At 39.8% G+C, this 20,172-nt stretch overlaps 1 protein-coding gene across 1 annotated transcript; it reads left to right on the forward strand.

The window, feature by feature from the left end:
* The first annotated feature begins 12 nt into the window (after positions 1-12).
* On the forward strand, positions 13-13,138 carry LOC141749477 (haloacid dehalogenase-like hydrolase domain-containing 5). Its single transcript, XM_074603033.1, has 8 exons — positions 13-205; positions 2,366-2,575; positions 3,664-3,776; positions 5,336-5,429; positions 6,592-6,625; positions 7,542-7,716; positions 9,807-9,995; positions 10,827-13,138. Exons 1-8 carry the CDS (start codon positions 83-85, stop codon positions 11,221-11,223), a joined length of 1,335 nt encoding a protein of 444 aa, XP_074459134.1. The 5' UTR covers positions 13-82; the 3' UTR covers positions 11,224-13,138.
* Positions 13,139-20,172: the final 7,034 nt, after the last annotated feature.

The following is a 20,172-nucleotide window of genomic DNA, read 5'->3' on the forward strand; positions in this document are numbered from 1 at the left end:
GCGCGGGCGGTGCCGGGCGCCGCCCCCCCCCCCCCAACCTCCCGTCAGCCGCCTCAGCCCCCTCAGCCCGGCCCCGGCCGAGATGCGGCGGGCGCTGCCGCTGCTCCGCGCTCTCCTCAGGCCCGGCCCCGCGGGGCGCCCGCCCCGGACACAGGCGCTCAGCGGGCTCCGCGCCACGCCTGCGGCGGGCGGCGGCAGCAGCGAGGTACCCGGGGCGGGGGGGGGGGGGGGGCGCAGCCGGCGGATGCGTCCCGGGAGCGGGCGGGTCCCTCAGGGCGGGCGGGTCCCTCAGGGCGGGCGGGTGCCGGGGCGGAACCGGAACGGGCCATGGGCGGCGGCGGGCGAGCCCGGGTCGGCGGGTCCTGCTGCCGGGGATCGCCCCTGTTCCGCCTCGCCCGGGGGCCGATGCCAGGGTTCCCCGCAGGGCCCCGGAGCACCCCCCATCCCCGGGGGGGGCGGCGGCTTTTGCGGCGTGTTGTCTCAAAGGAGGAACCGGCGACTGTCGCGGCCGTGGCGCGGGGCTCCGGCCCCCCCCTTTGTTGTTGCCGCCCTGCGGATAGCTTGTCGCCAAGGGAGGGTGCCCTTGTCGTCAAAAGGGAAAAAATAGCTGTTAATTTCGTTATTTTACTTGTTGGATACACAGAATGTGTAAAGTGAGAATTCCTTTCTCACTTCTTTTTTTCTCTGTATGCTTAACGAAATACTTTTTTTTTTTAAAGCTGTGTTTACTATGAAACTATTACAGCGTAGTTCCAGTAATCTCCCATACCAGTCCCCGAAGCCTGAGATAATTAGCGTACGCTTATCAGCCAGCCTGCAAGCTCATTTGGGGAGCAGTGGGGTTGTTTCCGATGAAGCTGTCGCAGACAACTTGGAGACAGCGGCTGCAGGGTTTCTGTTGTCAAAGAGAGGGCTGACGGCTGTCGAGGGGAGAAAGCAGAGCGCTTCGAGGGGGTACTTGCGTTTAAAACTGCACAAAACCCAACTGCCTAATTAAAGTCAGCAATATTGCAATACATTTGAAGTGTTGGCTTGATTAAACTGGGCTCTATCGGGGAATGTGCTCAGACTCCTGGCTTTCCAAATGTCATTTGTGTGCCCGGTTTTGGCAGCGGCGAGAGCCAGTGTGTCGAGGAGTGTCTGTAGCTCCCTCACCTTCCCGATGGCAGGGGCGGCATCTGTCTTTGTGCTGTGCCCAGCTGCGGGCAAAATGCAGCAGGTGAATAATTGATGAGGAACAAAGTGCTGCTTAAGTAGGCAAAACGCCCTTCTCCCTGCCCGGGGAGAGCAGTGGGCTGGTTTGCCCTCAGACAGCTGGAACAGCAAAGCCTGTCCCGCATCCGTCTCTGCGCCTGTTTTCCCCATCATGGTCAGTCCTGGCGCTTCATCTCCCCCTCCTGATGAACTGAAAGAGGGGATCATAAATCCCAAGAGCCCTTGATTCCATTTGAGGCGTAGGAGAGAACTGGTGTTTAGATTATAGACCCTTTTTGGTCCGTCTTTTTCCAGCCTTATTTAGTAACGGTTTCGTTGCTCAACGGTCCTCTCTCTGTCTCCACGCCTTTGGCTGATCACCCTCCTCATCTCTCTTACCCCCTCTTACCCCCGCGCTCCCTTTCTGGGCTCCTGACAGCCAGTTCACTTCTTCAAAGGCAGGCAGTGAGATAAATTTTAGTAACTCAAACAGCATCTTTGTTTAAGGAGGTGCTACCTTTAACCATGGGCATTAGTTTGCCGTATATAAAACTTAAGAATCAGCTGAAGCGATGTTTAAGGAGCACAACAGACACCCAGCTGTAGTCAACACTGGTTGTGGAGCAGAAAAGTGTAAGTGACAGTAGGGACAGTTTTAGTATCTAAAACCGAGCCAAGCACAACATTTGCATTCAAGACCTACCTGCTGCTGAAAAAGAGACTTTTGTTTATTTTGTTAGTAGTCTTTTTTGTTAGTATTCTATGCATTGAAATTACCTGTGAAATAAGGTGGGGATAAATCAATCAAAAGCACAATTCGCTGGCGCAGCAGCATGTATTTTGTACCCCTTTTTACCAATTTAACTCAATTTGTCCCAGTCTTCTGAAATGTTGTGGAACTACTCAAAAAGCAAGGTGGAACAAGGAACACAAAGGTGGAAAGCAAGGTGTATGCATAAGGAAATGGGAGCCGCAGTGCTCTTTTGTCACAGTAGGTATTGCAGTGTATGAATATGTCTATAAGGCACATGAAAATGCACAAAGTTAAAGATCCATTCCTTCTCTACGGAGGCGTCTCTCTTCACCAGGCGTTAGCTATTGTTAGCGTTATCGAATGGGCCTAAGTAAGGGCATAACTGACGTACTCTTTCTTTTCAATTCCTTCTTACAGCTCAACACGCTGCCATCCTTTGGTTTTCTTTTTGACATCGATGGGGTACTGGTACGAGGAAAGACTCCGATTCCTGCTGCAAAAACAGCCTTTCAAAAGCTAGTGAATTCTCAGGGACAATTTTTGGTGCCTGTAGTATTCGTCACCAATGCAGGAGATTGCCTTCGCCAGAAAAAAGCTGATCAGTTGTCTCATCTGCTGGGAGTTCCAGTGAGTAGCTTAAATCTTAGTTATTTAGCTTTTTACTTACGGTGAGTGTGTCAAATGTATTAACTTCCATTAAATGCTGCTCAGTTAAATCAGTTTTCTTTTGCCCTTAAGCTCTCTGAAATGCTTTGCTGGAGGTATGATAAAAAATGCTGTCTAAAGCTAATGGTATTGCCATTGGTAAAAGTACTGATTTTTCCAATGGTAATGGAACAATGGTAATGGTCTTTGCAACGTTCTTATTGTGGGAATAAATCTTGCCTTCTCCTTCTGAATAACGAAAGCGTGTGCCAATAATATGAAACTGCTCTAGCGAGCTGAGTGTCCTCTGTAATAACGTGCAAGATGGGACCTTCCTGCTTCTATTTTATATAAAACCTTACTCCCCGTGATTTGTGGGCGCTGCAGGCAGTAGGACTTCTCCACTGTTGGACCCTGTGTTTGAGCGTTACTAAGATAAAGCCATAAAGTTCGTTCTGCAGTGCCTTTTGTTTCAGTAAGGGCCAGCAGATGTGAGCATATCTGTATCAATAAAATCCTGCGTGTCATGGGTAAAATAAGATCTCAATATATTTTTTTTATTTTTTTATTTTTAAGATCTGTAAAGGTGATAGGTAGCAATTCATAATAGCATCCTTCCAGGATAGTAATTTTACTGTTTTTATAACTATTGAAGCAATGGGATACGTAAACTAAAAAGTGAAGGTCTTCCCATACAATTAAATCAATACTGCAGTCTAGCGCAGGTACCACAGTTAGAACTGGGGTACTTATGATTCTTCTTCCCTGTTTGTTTTCTAAATGAATTTGGCAATTCTGTAAAACTAGGAGAGAAAACCTTGTGTTCATGTTCAATAGAATAATTCTGGCAGCTGAAAGGGGTATGTATGATGCTTTGTCAGGAATGTATTTTTTTCTGGCATATTATCACTACGTGGTCTGTGAAACTCAAGAGAAAATGATATGGTAGGGTTTGAGAAAATGATACGTTGTGTAATTCATAGAATTTGTCACACCTGTTAATTAAAATCTACATCCGAATAACTTATCTGAAAACCAGCAGACTCCTTTTGTTTTTAAATCCCAAACAGATTTCACAAGATCAGGTGATGATGTCACACAGTCCTCTGCGGATGTTCAAACGTTACCATGAAAAATGTGTGCTTGTATCTGGACAAGGACCGCTTCTGGATATTGCTCAAGAGTATCTTTAAAACAAACAAACCAAACTGCTGCTTAACTGCAAACTGTATTTTCCTTAATCAAGTTCAGGGGATCCTGTGGATCAAAGGATGACTAATATTTCAACACTATACATCCAGTAATAGGCAATGGTAGTTCTTACTATGATGCCAAATTTATGTTTTGAAAATGGTTGGTGTGTTGATATTTGCTTCACTTCGTTCTATCTGTTTTTAATGGGGAAGGAAAAAAAGAGAAAGATTTTTTTTTTTTTATTGTTTTATTTGTATGTAAATGGCACTGTAGCACAAAGGGGAGCACATCTCTCGAGGATGAGAGCGTGGCATTCTATCTATTATCACAGCTGACTTTTAGCTCAGTAGCCGCTTCTACACTAACTGCCAAAAAGAACTTAAATGATGTTGATGTAATGATGGTGTCAAAGCTTCAAACTGTAATTTAATGACCTTAACCTTTGCATAATCTTCGCTCATGCTTCCAGTAACTCCCTTCTGCACTTCCTCCTTTATTGGGATTTTAACCAAAGTTCGTGTAAATAATAAGTTGTAAAAAATGTATATGCGACTTTTAAGTATAAGCTTTATTTCAAATACAAAGATGAGGAAAAAGTTATTGAAGGAACGTTCCAGTTAACTGTCAAAATTTGTTAGGTATGGCTAAGAAAAGTATACTGCAAGACTGAATACGAAATATAAGAAGTGTATTTACGTTAGATAGCATTTTCATACGGGATAGACTTTTATTTTAAAATAACTTTACGAATGGCTGTGATGTTAATTCCAATACAAAATCAGGTGGCTTAGTTTGCATAACTGATATATTTAAGTAGTTCTTATTTTCATTTGCGTTGTAAGACGTCACCTTAGTATTGAGAGTAGCATCCCAACCGCTTTTTACACAAATGAGCAGTTGTACTTTGATTACCTATTGTTAACTAAGTTTAAATCAGGATTTAAGAGAAGTACTGTGCAAATCAGGAGGTTATTTCTTTCCCTTTTGGTCCTTTCCTTTTCCGATGTGTTTTGCTATTTATCTTAACTACTCGTAGAGAGTAATTAAACCTGATGGGTCAGTCCACCGTTTCGCAGAGATGGAGGGTTACAGTGTTTATCTGGCAATACCTTTGCAGCCGTAACGGCCTAAGGAAAGCACAGTCTGTGGAGACAGTATTATTTCCTCAACTGGGTCATATTTCTTTCCTGTAATAATTACACAAGATGTTGTCTTGCTGCCAGATAAATGCCTTTTTGTGCTTATGTAAAGATGATCTTGCAGTATTGGAGGTCTGGAGTGGCTCTTGCTTTTCATCTCATATTTTGAGCAAGATTTATGTATAATTTCTGGTTAAGATTTCGGACACATGGGTCTCCCATTTATAAATAATGGGATGATCATCTTTTTATCTCACAGAAGAAAAAGTCAGTCTTTGATATGTTGCTTTGATTCCTAAATTTGCTTTACCAGATAAACTGCTTATGTTAAAATTGTTAACATAGAATTACCGATTTTTAAAATCTTGTAATATAAGCAGTTCTGTATCCTTAACTGGTATCTTCCCAGCCTTGGTTTCTGTCAGCCTATTACCATTGAAACATTGCGGGAGAAACACCCTTTGCTAGATGTAGTTGACCATGACAGGAGACCCAATGTTCTGGTGAGTATTTTTTCTTTTAAAATTCTTTGTTTGCTCATTAGATGACATTCTGTAATAGGGGTCAATATTTAAACTACGTGTCTAGTGCTGTTGTTCTTACATTGTATTGTGACTTTGCTTTTCCACTTTATTTGTTTTATTACAGCATTTTCAAGAACAACGATAGACTTTTTGCTATCAGTAGTAATCCTTTACCCTAATCTTTGATTGTGTAACTTACTGTTGTGGGAAACCTTATAATTTGGTACAGATACTTAATTCAAAATCTGTCTTGGAAGGTGTATTAGCTTCCTCAGATATGTGGAAGATAAAATAAGCTTTTTCCTTCAGTATAGGGTTGTCTTGGTGTTGTTTCTAGGCTTTGAGGTTGCTTGTATTGTAAATTAATGCTTTGTAGAGAATTATTTTTTCTCCAAAGGACCCCCTCGCTTGTTGATACTATTATTTAAATATACTAACAGTACATACAGTGTGGTTTCAACTGAATTGTGCAGAATTTCAAAAATAAGTGAATACATACACAGTAAATACATGCGTGTATTGTACATATTCAGGGTCAGTACGTAGAGTGGATTTGTCAAGAAATTCTTTGTGGTTCACAGAATCCCTGACTCAGTTGTGTCATCTTTTGCTTTGCTTCTCAACCATGCGGATGCAGGAGTTCAAGAAACTGTTAATGTACTTGCCACCATAGGGAGTAAATCATGAAGTACAAACTCTTATTTGTCTAGCAAATATATTATGTGTTAGACAATGTATTTTTCTTTCGTAGAGTGTTTGAAATACATTTCAAAACCTGTTTTTCAAATGTCTTGTTAATACTAGAGGCCTCTTACTCCTGTGGAAAAAATAAACATCCATACCTTCATACACAAGTAAATTAAACAACTGAAACTTTATAGCTTGCCAGAGGAAGTTAAATAAATGTAGGAGGGTAGCGAGCGTAGAACACACTAATTTGCTGTCCCTTTGCCATGAGATTCACTTCACAATTGAAATGAGTTTCTAAGTAAACTGACGTCAGGTATATACCAAAATAGAGAGTGTGTTTCCTGTCAGTGTTGCACAAGGTAACTGTGGGAGCTATACTTGAAATAATTCTGTTAAAAATAGTAGTAAATGTTTAATCTTGTAGAAAACGTTTACTTTTTTCTTATTGCAGTACCCCTCTGCTGTGGAGCTTCCCAAGATTGAGGGTCAGTTATCTTTACTTAACATGCAACTATCCTTTAATAGGTGAAATATATTTATTGTACTTTTCTTTATAATTAGAATTTCCTTCTAGATTGCTGAGCACTTCAAAAGTTGGCTGAGGCGATTCTAAAATTTCCGTGTTAATGACATCTATCATTAATTTGGAATGTATCATGAGTGATAAAGCTATTTTTTTAACGCGTGCGGTTTTCAGCCATGTGTTTTTGAGGTTTCAGAAGACAGGGGAGGTTTGCTTTCCTCTTCATCTGCCCTTAACAGGCTATTGTTGCCTTCCTGTCAAAAATGAGGAATGAACTGATATGTTCACCAACAGTCAGTCTTGTTCGTACGGTGGGCAGGATGGTCGCTTCAGAGTTGTAGTAGAAGCATCTTGTTTCAGCAGACCGTATTCACCCTCGTCTCTTCTGAACTGCAGGAAAGTAGACACTGGACTTTTGGATTTAAAAAAATCTGAGTCAGATTATGGCTGGAGACCAGAAAAATGTCTATAAACAACATTCAATTTTTTTTTTTAAGATTAACAAAATAACATCTTTGATGGATTATTTAAATACTGTATGTAAATATGGAATTCACAAAGGTATGAAAGACATAGAAATACAATTTAGAACTTTATGGGGTTTTTTAGAACGTTTTATGGTGCTATGGAGAAATTTAGCCAATAAAAAAATAAAAAAAATTCTTAAACCTGTAGATTTTGCAGTGGGATATTTTGAGATATTCTGTGAATAAATGGGTATGGAATTTATTAAAAACCCTAAGTTAATGTGACTATTACATTAGTTCATGGTTAAATCAAATTACTTGTTCAGTTTCTTTAGACCAAGTTTTAGCATCAGAGATTTGGTGCCCTGTTAACTAATTCCATAACTCTGTCTGTAATTCCTGTTCCCGTAGCTGTTGTTTTGTTTGGGGAGCCAGTCAGATGGGAGACCAACCTCCAGCTGATCATAGATGTTCTGCTGACAAGCGGCTACCCTGGAAATCCCTACTGCCATGAAAACGACCCTCACATTCCCGTACTTGCATGTAACATGGATCTGATGTGGGTGGCTGAAGCACAGTCCCCAAGGTAAGTCCAATTATAACACGTGTGTCCATTGTGATATATTTTGGATTTCCTCATTTCTTCAGTAAAATGCAGAGTCAATACTTTTATACAAAATGCCTGCGATAGTTTCACAGTAGGTCTCGGCTTTGAATACGAGGTCTCTAAAGCAATGCACTTTCAGCAAGGGCTGCCTTATTACTGTCTACATTATTGCATTCAGGAAGTTGGTTACTCAAGATAAAAACTGCTTTAAGCCCTAAACCTTTTTGTTTCCCGTTCCCAGAAAAGTGGGGAAAGACTGGTTCTTGTCTGAGGGCCTCAGAGTCTCAGTTGAAAGACAAAAATGAAAAAATTGTCAAGGCCATTGTTTAATTTCATTAGGTCTTTCTTTGGTATTTCTCTTTTTCCACCCTACAGCTAGTAGGGTAAGGAATTGACCCTGCTAGGTGACAGGAGAAAATGTTTTTGAGCTGAGGGCAACATAGTGAGCGTTTTAAGGAACATGAGAAAAAACAAGTAGAACACACATTGCAAGGTGGCATGATCTCCGATAGGGGTTTTGTTGGATTTTGTTTTTAATAGAAGGTAGTTCTTTGATAGTTTTGTTGCCTCGCTCCTCCCCCAGTCTAAAATTTGAACATACACCGAAATAGAAATTGTTGTTGTTGTGACCCGATTGCTGCCTTGATCTTGGGCTGAAGACCTTGGCAGATACCCTTACTTGGATTGAAAGACCGTTTCTAATTAGTACGTTGGCAAAATACCTATGTGTGATAGTTTCAGGCAAGTGTAAGGCAACCATTATATCTACAGTGAACAAGATCCTCAGTTTCAGTTGTGTCCTTTGGGAAAGATCCAGTATAAAGTTCATTTTTTTTTTCATTTGAGTTTGACGGTATGACAAGTTTACATCTGTCAAGGCTGTTACCTTCACTACTGGAATACAATGGCACGACTAAGTTGTTTTAAGCTGTTGCTAATAATTACTGGAAAAAATTTTATGCTTATTTAATGGTAATTCCTAATATAAAGCAACAAACAGGGTGGAGAAAGGGAATGAAGGCTTCACTCAGAATTCAGAAAAGCTAATTCTGTACCACATTTAAAAGTGCTACAGCTGCCTCCTCCTTTGTAGCTTTTTTCCTTAAAAGACTATTTTGATTTCAAGGCCACAAGAGATTTAATTTCTCTATTAGTGCACCTCGTATATTTCTCCTGCATTCTGATGCTCATTATATCGGTGTTTTGGTGTTGTTTTTTTTGGGCTGTAGATACCTGGTTTGAGCAGCTATACTAATCTATGTGCATTAGAAGTTACTTAGCAGATCTTTTTAAGAACGATGTGTTATTTATTGTATATAGAACCTTTTATTCTTCTGTGGTTTTGATAATTCCGTATTTCTCAAGCGATACATATTAGTTCATCCCTAATATCACACCCAGTAATGAAGTAAAACTGCGTTTTTCACCTTGAGATTACGTCTTTGAAATTGCTGATTTACTGGCATGGTGGTTGACCCATCATCACTGTTTCTACCTTGATCAAAATAACTGAGTTATCAAAAGCATGCTGTAAAATTAGAGTTTGTTCCTTGATCCTCCTTTGCATCCCGTTTTTTAGAGAAACCCATGAAGTGTTTTTGTTTCCATATTACAAGTGGGCTTTGGTATACTCTTGTGTTTAAAGAGATATTAATTTTCCTTCTGTCTGATTCTAACTTTCATTTTCCATTCCTCCTCTTTGTGAATTTGGCTGGTTCTGTTAGATCACTGCAGAGAGTACATCACGGGCTAGGCATTATTTCAAGAAGCATCACTTTTGTAAGTAGGGTATCTACTTAAATGCAAGTAACACTAACACAAACCATTGCAACATTTTAAAAATAGGTAAGTCTGTAGCGCTCTGCCAATAACATGTTTTTGTTGTGGTCTTTATTGTTCAGCTAATCAGTACTTGATTTTCAGTAAAACATCTGTGGAAATGTGCATACAAATGGAGGGAAATTTTATAGTTACAGGATGTGATTTATTACTAAAAGATCATGAAACAAAAAAGCCTTGCTTTTTTATGTGTACCTAATATAATTTGATTTATCTTTATATCTGTGTAGGTTTGGGCATGGAACATTCATGGTTTGTTTGGAAAACATTTACAAGAAGATCACTGGCAAAGAGCTGAAATATGAGGCCTTAATGGGCAAACCCAGTAAACTGACCTACCAGTACGCAGAATACCTCATCAGGGCTCAGGCAGCAGAAAGGCAATGGAAGCAACCCATTCAGACTCTTTATGCTGTCGGGTAAGATACCATAAGCCTAATGAGTTCATCAGGAAATCACTCGCGACATAAATATCAGCAATGAAAAATACACGACTCTTACTGCTTTGTTTCTCACACCATTAGGACCACCTAATGTTCTTGGTGTTGCAATGTACTTGTAATGTTTTTGAGCCTTGCTGTTTCTAATCTTCAAAAATTAATAATACTTTGCTGTTTCTATGTGTAATTTCTGTAGAAGCACAAAAAGTGGTTTATACGCGACTAAGATTTCTCAGGATTTTTTATTATTATTTTTGTTTAATTTTTGTAGTAGGCTGTGTAAATCTAACAAAAAGAATTTGCATGGGTGGTTTGTTTTGTTAGCTTTACTGGTATAAAACACCAACAAGCTTTGAGTGAATGATAGTTATTAGGGAATGCAGAGCTAGAATTTATTTGTGAGGTCGTTAAGCTCGGTCATATGCTACTGTGCATGCTGTCACATCATAGAATCCTTTTCATAGAAAAAGATAAAGCTGTATTGTATTAAAGACTGTTTCAGAATCTCCAAGATGTTTGGGAATACAATCAGCTCATTCATGGACTGCTAATACCTATCCTTGATTTTCCCCTCCCCCTGCCCTGCTCTGCAATTTCAATGTGCAGAGTTACTCATAGGTCATGCTTAATGAAAATGGTGTGATTAAATAGCTATGGGAATGGATTTCTTCCTATCTCCATACTTCCACAGAAAGTTATGTAAAGTATAAAATAAACTGTTACATCGAAACCATAAAAACGTCTTTCATACAATCGAAATTTGACAACTAAAACTGCACTGCTGACTAAACTTTCTTCTTCTATTTCCAGAGATAATCTCATGACTGATGTCTATGGTGCTAACCTTTACAACCGCTACCTTGAAGAGAACTCCAGAAAAGGTTCAAAATCACGGATTCAGGCCAAAGTTGCTGGTGGCAGTGGATCTGCCGCTCTCTCTCAGGATGACGAAATAGACAACAGTTGGGAGAATGAATTAGCGTCCGCAGCTGCTGCCCGCTGTAGGTCTGTTCTGGTTTGTACCGGGGTTTACAACCCTCACACGGAGGTACCCTTGGATACCAGGGAGAGCATCACTGAAACGGTATTCCACGGCCACAGAGATTTTAGATTTGAGCCCGGTTTAGTAGAACCAGATCATATTGTACCAGATGTTGATGCTGCCGTAGACCTGGTCTTCCAGCTGGAGAACTTTGCACCTAATTGAGATGACGTGATTTCTTAAGGACTACTCAGTGCTATGCTTTTCTGCCCAAAAAGCAAACTGCTTTAAAATCATGCCACAAACTGATGCTTTCTAAAATTTTTAACTTTTAATACAATCTTATATGAAGTATATTAATGCATTTAGGTATATTAATATACTTAATGTAAGTATATCAGATATCAGTAATGCTTTTTGAAGTACTTTGACACATGTAATTTCTTGCTTTAGTTGCCCTTTATTGTCCTCCTATTCATTATGTTAGGTATTTTAATACAGTTTTTCATGTTAGTGGCACTTAAATTCCCACATGACAGTACATTCTTCTGTTTGCTCGAAGATTTAGCTTCTAGGTATTAGGGATCTTGAGGATATTGGATTGTGGTGTTGGGGTCATTCACACAATGACAAATTGGCCGGTATGGAGCACAACGTGTTACTGCCTGCTATTCTGCAAGTAATGGAGTGCGCTTTCAGATTAGAGCGAGGTTCATGTCTCTTCTGCTGCTCTGTACCTGTTCACGTTTAACACTGCAGCCTTAATTTTTATCTCTTTTGTCATGTGTCTGGAGCTGCCATTGCTTCTCGCTGCTCCGACATGTAAAGCCTTAATAGAGATGCCCATGTCAGATGGAGAGGGCTGAATTGTTAATGCCATTTTTGGAACTCCAACTGAGCTGAGCACAGTGATGCAAGGAAAGCGTCCAGCAGCGGGTGCCCTGTGTGGCATAATACCTGGCCTTTTTGTCCTTGCCTTTTTATCTGCACTTTTTTTTGAGGAATTTAGAATATTAGAAAGCTTTAGCAATTATGTTTCAGGTGTTTGTGTCAGTTGGACTTTTCCACTGAGTGAGTGACTACTGTTTGGGCAAAAAGTGCCTAGTAATTTACTTGAAGCCTCATACCACTGTGGTGATTAACCGGCCTTGAGTGTAATATATTTCAGCTTGTGTCAGTGTTATATGTTGTTTGGTTCGTGGATTTTATAGCTGTTCATTTTTAAAAAAAAAAGTAATTTATGTTATTTTTATAAAATACTTTTAAACATTTTCATCCAAAAGATGCCTTTGAAAATATTTTTGTGTTAATTTGTTGTAACAGAGTATATGGTGTACTTGTGACAGAACCTTAGAAAACATAAGCCAATTAAGTGTGCTTAAAAACAAAGCTAACTCACATACAAATATCACTTAACATCACCTTGGGGGCTAGTTGGGTTTTTATGGTTGGGTTTGGTTTTGTTTGTTGTTTTTTTTTTTTTTCCAAATTAGAAATTGTACAAACAAAAATCTGTGGGTCTTCAGTTTTCCCAAATTCTTGCAAAACTAGCAGAATGCTGGCTTAAAAGCATTGGTAAGAGAGATGGTGGCATAAAGTGAAATGACCTCCTGGCCAGCTTCTTCACTGCTTATTGTCCTGAAATCAAAATCTGAAAGCTCGTGTCATGAGGAGAATATTGCTGCTATAAAGTCAGATTTTGTTGTTTTTGTGTTTTCTCCATTTGCAAACCGCTGTAATCCCCCTCTCTGCTATCAGGATTGTTGATTCGTTCACTCATAATGTTTCGTAAGTAGCTTTCAACGTATCTTGCTGGACCCAGTTTAAGGACAGTGCTCTAGCACTGTATTTCCTGTTTCTTCACTGGGAAAGTATTACAGCAGCACATTCTTGCCTTTTTTAATTGTTACAATAAACAGATATATACCTGTTTCTTTAGTGCTTTCCTGTAATACGCCAACCATTTGCAAAGTATGCCAAATCTTTCGAAGTAAGGATTGTAGTTTTGTAAAATGTCAGGGTGACTGAAGTTGCGTTGTTTCAATACTGAAGCATGTTGCAGAGCTCTTTAACGATTACCAGAAGCGGTTTCAGGCTGTCAGTGAAACAAGGAATAAAAATGTGAAAGTTGATGCAGAACAGAAAATGTTCAATTTGTTTCTTCTTCCCCTCCCCCCCGAACATACATGAACACTTGAAAAGGTTCATGAAGGAACTGTCTATATACTTCTTAAATTTTGTCCCTTGTGGAAACGTTAACTTATAATGGATATGTAGAAAACAAATATTGTTTGACTGTCAGACTGATACTGTTTTTAACTGAAAGGAAGACAGGTTTTTAGGCTGTATTCCTCTTAGACCATTTAGGCTGCGTCTGCGTTGCAGGGGTGTGAATGTTGCCCGATGAGTCTGCTGGAGCTGTCATTAACGTGATTCTTCGTATGAATGTATGACTGAGTCCCAATAGCGGACTAGGGTGCCATTAGATTTGGAGCTGCATCAGTACAAAACAAAAAATAGGCAGTTGTTGGCACAGGTGGTGGACACAGATAGTTAATATATATGGGTATTACTATAAAAGACGAAAGAGAAATGTTAGTGTGGTAAACACTTGCACTATGTCAGTGAGCTAGGCAAATATTTTGGTGAGATGTCAGGAAAAATAAATTTTTAAGGAAGGATTTGAAGGAGTATAGTGAGTTACCATTGAGGATGTTTACCTGGAGCCTTTGGCAAAGATGAAGAACCCCACAGCATCCACCTGCTAGATAATCCCACAACTTCACTGCAGGGGTGAGCTAGCTACATGGGAATGAGATTGTGTATTCCCTAATTAGTACTGCAGCCACACAGCATACATAGCTCTAGCTCTAGAGCCTGAAAGCAACCTGCTTCCTTGGTGACATATTCAATGTTTATGTGCACTGAGTAATTACACCACAGTTAGGATTTTGAAATATTACTGGTGTTAGTAGTATAGCAAAAAGTAGAAAAAGCATGTGTGTTCCTCCCTCAGGGAGTCCCACTCCAGTTTACACTTCAATTTCTGGTGAAAATATTTGTGCCAAGGTGCTACTATGTGACTCAGCAAACCTTCCATTCCACCTGCATTACTCAATACCAAATTCCAGTAAAAGAGTTGTCCTCTTTATCTTTTTATTAATGTGACTGCTCAAAAAGCAGACATTGTTCATTATATTATTATTTAACGTCTTAAAAATGAAGATGCTACACTGACAGACTTCTAAGTCTTTGAATTTTGTTCACTTCCTGTTCACTCAGGAAGTGGTACAAATAAGATTTTTTTTTTTTAAAGAAGTGTCATAAAACATTGCATCTGAGTTAGCACTGTAATTTCTAACCTTTAAAATGAAATTCAGCGATTCTTTGTTAGTAATGACGTGTGGAAATCCTTGGAAGAAATCTCAGTCTCTGGTACTGGAAAGGTGCTTTTTATCAGAGTTCTTAAGGAAAACTGAGTTTAGTAAAATGTTCTTTCTAATTATTCAGCTAAGAGTGAGATAAATTAATATTATATTAGGTAAGAAAAAGGCTAAGACCCTGTCTTAACTTTTGCTCTCCTTTCTTTGAATGTCCTCTTACCTGGATTGTCACTTTCATTCTTTCATGTGTTTTCAGCTTTGACATTTACCTGTTTGAAACAGACAATATTTACCACATGTTCAGTCTATTTCAGTCATAACATAGTAAGCTATTGGATGTTACAATAATTCTTTCAAGTTTAAAATGTACTGTTGAAACACGTGTTTCAGAATATGTACAGAAATAGCTCACTGAAATAACTTTTTAAAAATACTTCTGAGGATCTTCTTGTAAGTAGAACTTGCCCTTTGTTTGCATGGTAGTATTTTTGTTCTTGGTACCTTTTTTTTTCTATATAAAAAGATCCCTCAAAAACCGCCTTTCAAAAATATATCCTGTGCTTATTTGTGCTAATACAAAATTAACAATATTTTGAACTCCAATCACGTGTTGTCTTCAGTATCACTTTTTTCTTTAGAAGCATTTTTCAATTAAATTGAAGTTAGAGGAATGTATGAAACTTGTCTTTTAAGAAAAACAATTTTTCAGGCATCTCCTTTTCGATATTAAAAAATACTTGCATTTAAAATTAAGTTTATCGTGTAAAAACTTGAATACTGTTAAGGAAAAGGAATAATGTATTTTGTAGTACGTCCTATGTTTATGAAATCAGTCTGCTATATTGATACTACTTGTTATGGAATAATCTTTTCAAATTGCAGAACTTTTTAGTAAAATATCATATCCAGGCAGCTTGTCTGAAAGATGTGAGTAATTCGCAAGAATCTGTTGCAGTATTTTGTAGTAAGTTACTTCTTTCCATAAACTGCTCAATAATTTATTTTCGGGGACAACTTCTGTTGCCATGTCTTTTGTTCTTCAGCAACACAAATGTGAGTATATGCTGTGATATCATGTAAATGAATCGCATCTAGAAAAATTAAACATATTTCATCAGTAGTAGGAGACAAAACGCAGTCTCTGCAATGCGGTGGGACTGACAGACGGCTGTTTGTATTGAAAAAGACCCTCTGAAGTGAATGTTTTCACTAACCTTGAAAGATATTGTTGCTACTGTCAGTGTCGTATTTAAGCCCGGTGTACAGTTTTTAGCCCTCTGTTGGAGTTCATTAGGCTTCATCCGGTGGGAATCCAGCTGATGAGCTTGGAGACCACTCTGCAGAGCAAGTGGAGGTGATCAGAAGACACCTTGATCCAACTAGAACAGTCATGCAGCTGTACCCATCCAGGACCACACACTTTGGCAGAGTTGAGGTGTTTAAGTCCAGGATCTGTTAAATTCAGGAGGAACACAGAAGAATGTACGTGGGGTTTGGGCTGGGCTTGTTGGAGGTGCAAAGATGTCTTCTTTCACACGTGGCCTGGGTTCACTTCTCCACTGCCATCTCTAGTTTTTGTAGGGGATTATTTGCCATTTTGGTGAATTAACCTGTTATTTTGGCAGAAGACAGTGAAATGCTTAAAGTGGAAGACAGTTGTAATTAATCTCCAAATTAATGGCTGGTCTCTGAGAAGGCTTGTCTCCTAAAAAGCTTTGAAAATGTAGTTGTCCAGCCCACCTCGCATGAATGTGAACTGATGTAATAGGTATTTACCGTCGGTTTTCACACAAATAAACTGTTCTTCTAAGCAGCACGCCCTTTTTGAAAGCCTCGCCAGCCTGAGCACAAGTCACAAGCATTTCTCAAAGGCATTAAGTTCAGAAAAGTCCTGGTGTAATCCATGTCCAGGTGGGAGCTCGTTTTCGCCCTTGGTAAAGCCCCTGTCCCGCAGTGTGACTGCTCCCCCAGCCACCTCCGGAGCTGGAGGTGGGGACTGGAGACTCCCTTGTCTTAAACACACAAATACGGGGCTTCTCAGCAAGAACTGAATTCATTTGGGAAGCGAAGGGATAGACACCTGCTCTGATGGATACTCGGTGTTTTTTGCTATGGGACTCTCCAGGCTCGATGGGCGCCGGCGGCGCTCCCACTCCGCGGCCGCGGGGGGCGCCCTCCGCCATCTTGTCTTTACCTCAGCCGGGCGGCGCTCGCGGCTGAGGCACGGCGCTGGGCGGGAAAGGGGCGGCGGTGCTGCCACCCTCTCCTGCCTTTTGTCTTTTATTTTCCTTTCTGTTTTTTTTTCACCCCGTCTCCCCAGTTTGTAGAAGTAGTAAAATGCAAAACCATTGCCCCCACGCGAGTTCTCCAAGGCTCGGGGTATTGCAGCTTCTCCAACTCTGGGGACTGAACTCCAGCTTGGTGAGTGGTAACATGGGCTTGGCAGACCCTCAAAAAGCCAAAATGCTTAAAAAATAGCAGGCGAGAGTGTTCATTCATAATTTTATGTGCCTCTCATTCGCACCCTTTCTTGGTTTCAAACAAGTTCAGAGCACTTTCCAGTCAGTGACTGAGAAACTGTGTCCCAGGGGTTTGAGAGATGAGCTCAGTTTGGTGCTCTTGAAAACTCTCCCAGCTGCTGGGAAAGATATGTTCACCCCCCAGTTTTGCTGTAGGTGGTTTCAGATGAATCAGAAATATGCAGTTTTAGTAAGGGCTGTGTTTTATGTAGAGGGTTTGTGTGCTTTATAAAACTGGCAATTGTTTGGGCTTTCTTCAGCAAGAAAATAAGCAACTGTGGCGTGGAAGTGACACAGTGAGGGCTGTGTCTGTAAAACGTGGAAAGGATGCACAGCTGAAAGGCCCTGGAGCGTTTGGGTTTTGTTCCGTCTGTGGGTGGATGGACTCACAGAGAGATGGGTATTGTACCGTGGCCGTGCTTTCTCAGCTCTGGATTTTCAGAACTTCCATGTCAGCTCTTTGTCAGCTTTTTCCTGTTAAAAAAAGAAGTGTTTCTAGGTGATGGATGGAAAGTAGGAATACTAACAAAATGATTCACAGAAACATTGTGCTAAGCTTTGCCGTTTCAAATGTACGTTATTTTTGTTCCCAACAGCTAGGATTGAATCTCAGTTGAGTCAATTAATCGTTCAGAGTGCAGCTCCAAGCATAATATCTGCATGTAGTGGCACCAAGACGTCCACCTTTGTAATGATTGAATATAGTTCTGTATGAAGTGCAAATACATTTGAAATTGATGTACATGTATAAATTGCTTTAAATTACACTTAATTGCATAGGCAGGTGAAAAGTATGTGAACTAGCCCAAAGCATTGGTTGACTTAGCTTTGCATATACCCTGTCTTCTGTGTGCTGGTTAAAAGGAAGAATGCTGTGATGTTATGTCAAGTGCAGTGTAAATATTTTATCCCCCCACCTACTCTCACTGGGGATTAAAGGAACATAGAAACAGGGACCTGAATAACACAGCACGCAGAAGGCAATTGCTGAAAGAGGTAGATATCTCTTTCCTTCAGTGTCATAGGCAAGAAGCCAGGGTTACAGAAGTGTCTTAAAAACTCAATGGTGTGCTTCTAACTTGAACAGAAATGGGTAATAACATTCTTTATTGTATGGCAACGCTGCATATCTGACACAGTTTGTATTAAAATTTTTTGTCTATACAAGGATGAATTCTTGGGTGATGAAATATATCCTGTTTTCAACGTTGACTGAAACAGCCTGTATGTTGAAAGTTTCAGAAAAGAGTCTTTCTGTAGTCACTTCTGTGAATAAAAGAAATCAGTACATGCTCCAAACAGCATAGATGGGTTTACTTTGTGTAATTAAGACCACCTGAGACTCAGCTGGTCTAAATTAGAAGTTCTCCTCCTTGCATTTTGTTGGTCTTGTATGCCAAGCTCAGAATCCAGTATCAGAATCTAAGATCATGCTAAACATGTTTTAGTTTAAGGCTCAGCTAGGTTTGCTGCAGGTTTATTTCTTGACCTCTTTCTGCAGCAGAAGCAGCACCTGTTGTATAGGTAAGAATATTTCTCTGAATAAGAAATGGATTTTCAACAGGTCATGAGCTTCATGCCTTGTTTTATGGAAGTGTACATGTGAATGTGCTTTCTGCTGGTTTAACAGCTAAGTTCCTAACCATAGATGGGGAGAAAAAACATTCAGTGAACTCAGACTATAAAAAAAGAAGGGTATTTTGTTGCAGGTGCAAGCTACCTAATGAAAGCCACTTTGCCTCACTAACAAGAAAAGAAAAATGGTTGTGATGTGTGTAGATCTCCTCCTGCATCCAAACTATTCCACATTCCTAGAAAATTCAAGGAAGAAAGAGTTTCTAGAATTGTGACTAAGAAGTCCCTTTAAACTGTTTGTCATGTGCACTAATAATAAAGCCAACTAAACAGTTGTCACGGTTATTTTCCACAATAAGTTCCAGTTACCAAAAGAGACCTGTTAATGATATGTATTTTAATTTGCCACACATGCTTACAAATGATCAGGCAGCAGAGATCAGAGCAGCGTTTTGGTTTCTTTTTTCAGTGTGGGTTTTTTTTTTTCCCCTACACATAACCTTTTATGACTGGTTTAGCCTGTTCACATTTTCAAGGGTCCGTAAGTGTGTCCTGGGCAGATTCTGGCTTCCCATGTTGCTCGTTGTCAGTCAGGGTTGTGTTTTCTGCATGTCATAGAGTGCTTTGGAAGATGACCTGGGAAGCAGCTATTAAACTATTAGTTATATCAACACAGGTGTGCGTCCTTTCTGCTCTGGAAATATTGTGAGACCTTATTAGCAGCAAGACAGGCAGGTTCCAAGGTTCATACAAGGTGACATATGACGAGCTCATCATTGGCATATGCTGTGAAAACACAGACTTGCTTTTGGAGGCCATCCATTTTACAGAGATAAGAGAGAACTGTTCTACATGTTATAGTCTAAGACTGTATTATAATAATGGTATTATTTACAGAAATGTAAATAACATAAATTTACATAAATGAAGCCCAGCTTTGTATAAACTGTTACATTTGGTCTCATCACAGCCTTGGAATTCACGACTTGCTTTTTCCTTTGTATTTTTTGGGGTAAGTTAGTTTTTTCCCCACGGAGATTTAGAAACTGTACTATAGGTGTGCAGAATACATGTGAAGTACATATATATAAAAAAAAGGTCAATACCTACGAAGAGTAGGTGCATGTTAAGCATGACACTTGCATTATTTATCTCTTACGCTGATTCTCTACAGCACTGTGCACACCAGTGACGTGTATAGTTATATCCAGAATGTTTCAGTAGTAAAGAACATGTCATCATCAGAGAATAACTAATGAATTCAGCTACACCCAGGACTCTAAGGAGCCAGCTTTAGAGCACAGCCATTTCATTGAAAACTACTGATTGCTGTTTTGGTATCTGAGGCTGCTATTGAAATAGTAGACTGAATATAGAACGAAGTAACTCCTGTGGATCAAAATGCAGGTTTTAAAAACCTGCTTAGCTCACCTACTGATGTTAGAATTCAAGAGCCAAGCAAAGAGAAAGGGGTGTTGCTTTGTTTAATTTACAGCAATTAAATAAAATCCAGGATCTAAGTGTTGCCTTGGGAAGGTACAGTTGTAGCTACATTGTTTACACTTAATTGTAAGAACTGAAAAAGTTATTTGCACTTCTCCAACATTGAGGGCTTTGGTTTTCATTCTTCATCTTCTGGCCAGTTACGTTGGACAGCTTACCAATTTAAAAAAATTTAATGTGCAGCCTTTATGTGA

Source organism: Larus michahellis, chromosome 10 (assembly GCF_964199755.1).
Source record: "Larus michahellis chromosome 10, bLarMic1.1, whole genome shotgun sequence".
Lineage (NCBI taxonomy): Eukaryota > Metazoa > Chordata > Aves > Charadriiformes > Laridae > Larus > Larus michahellis.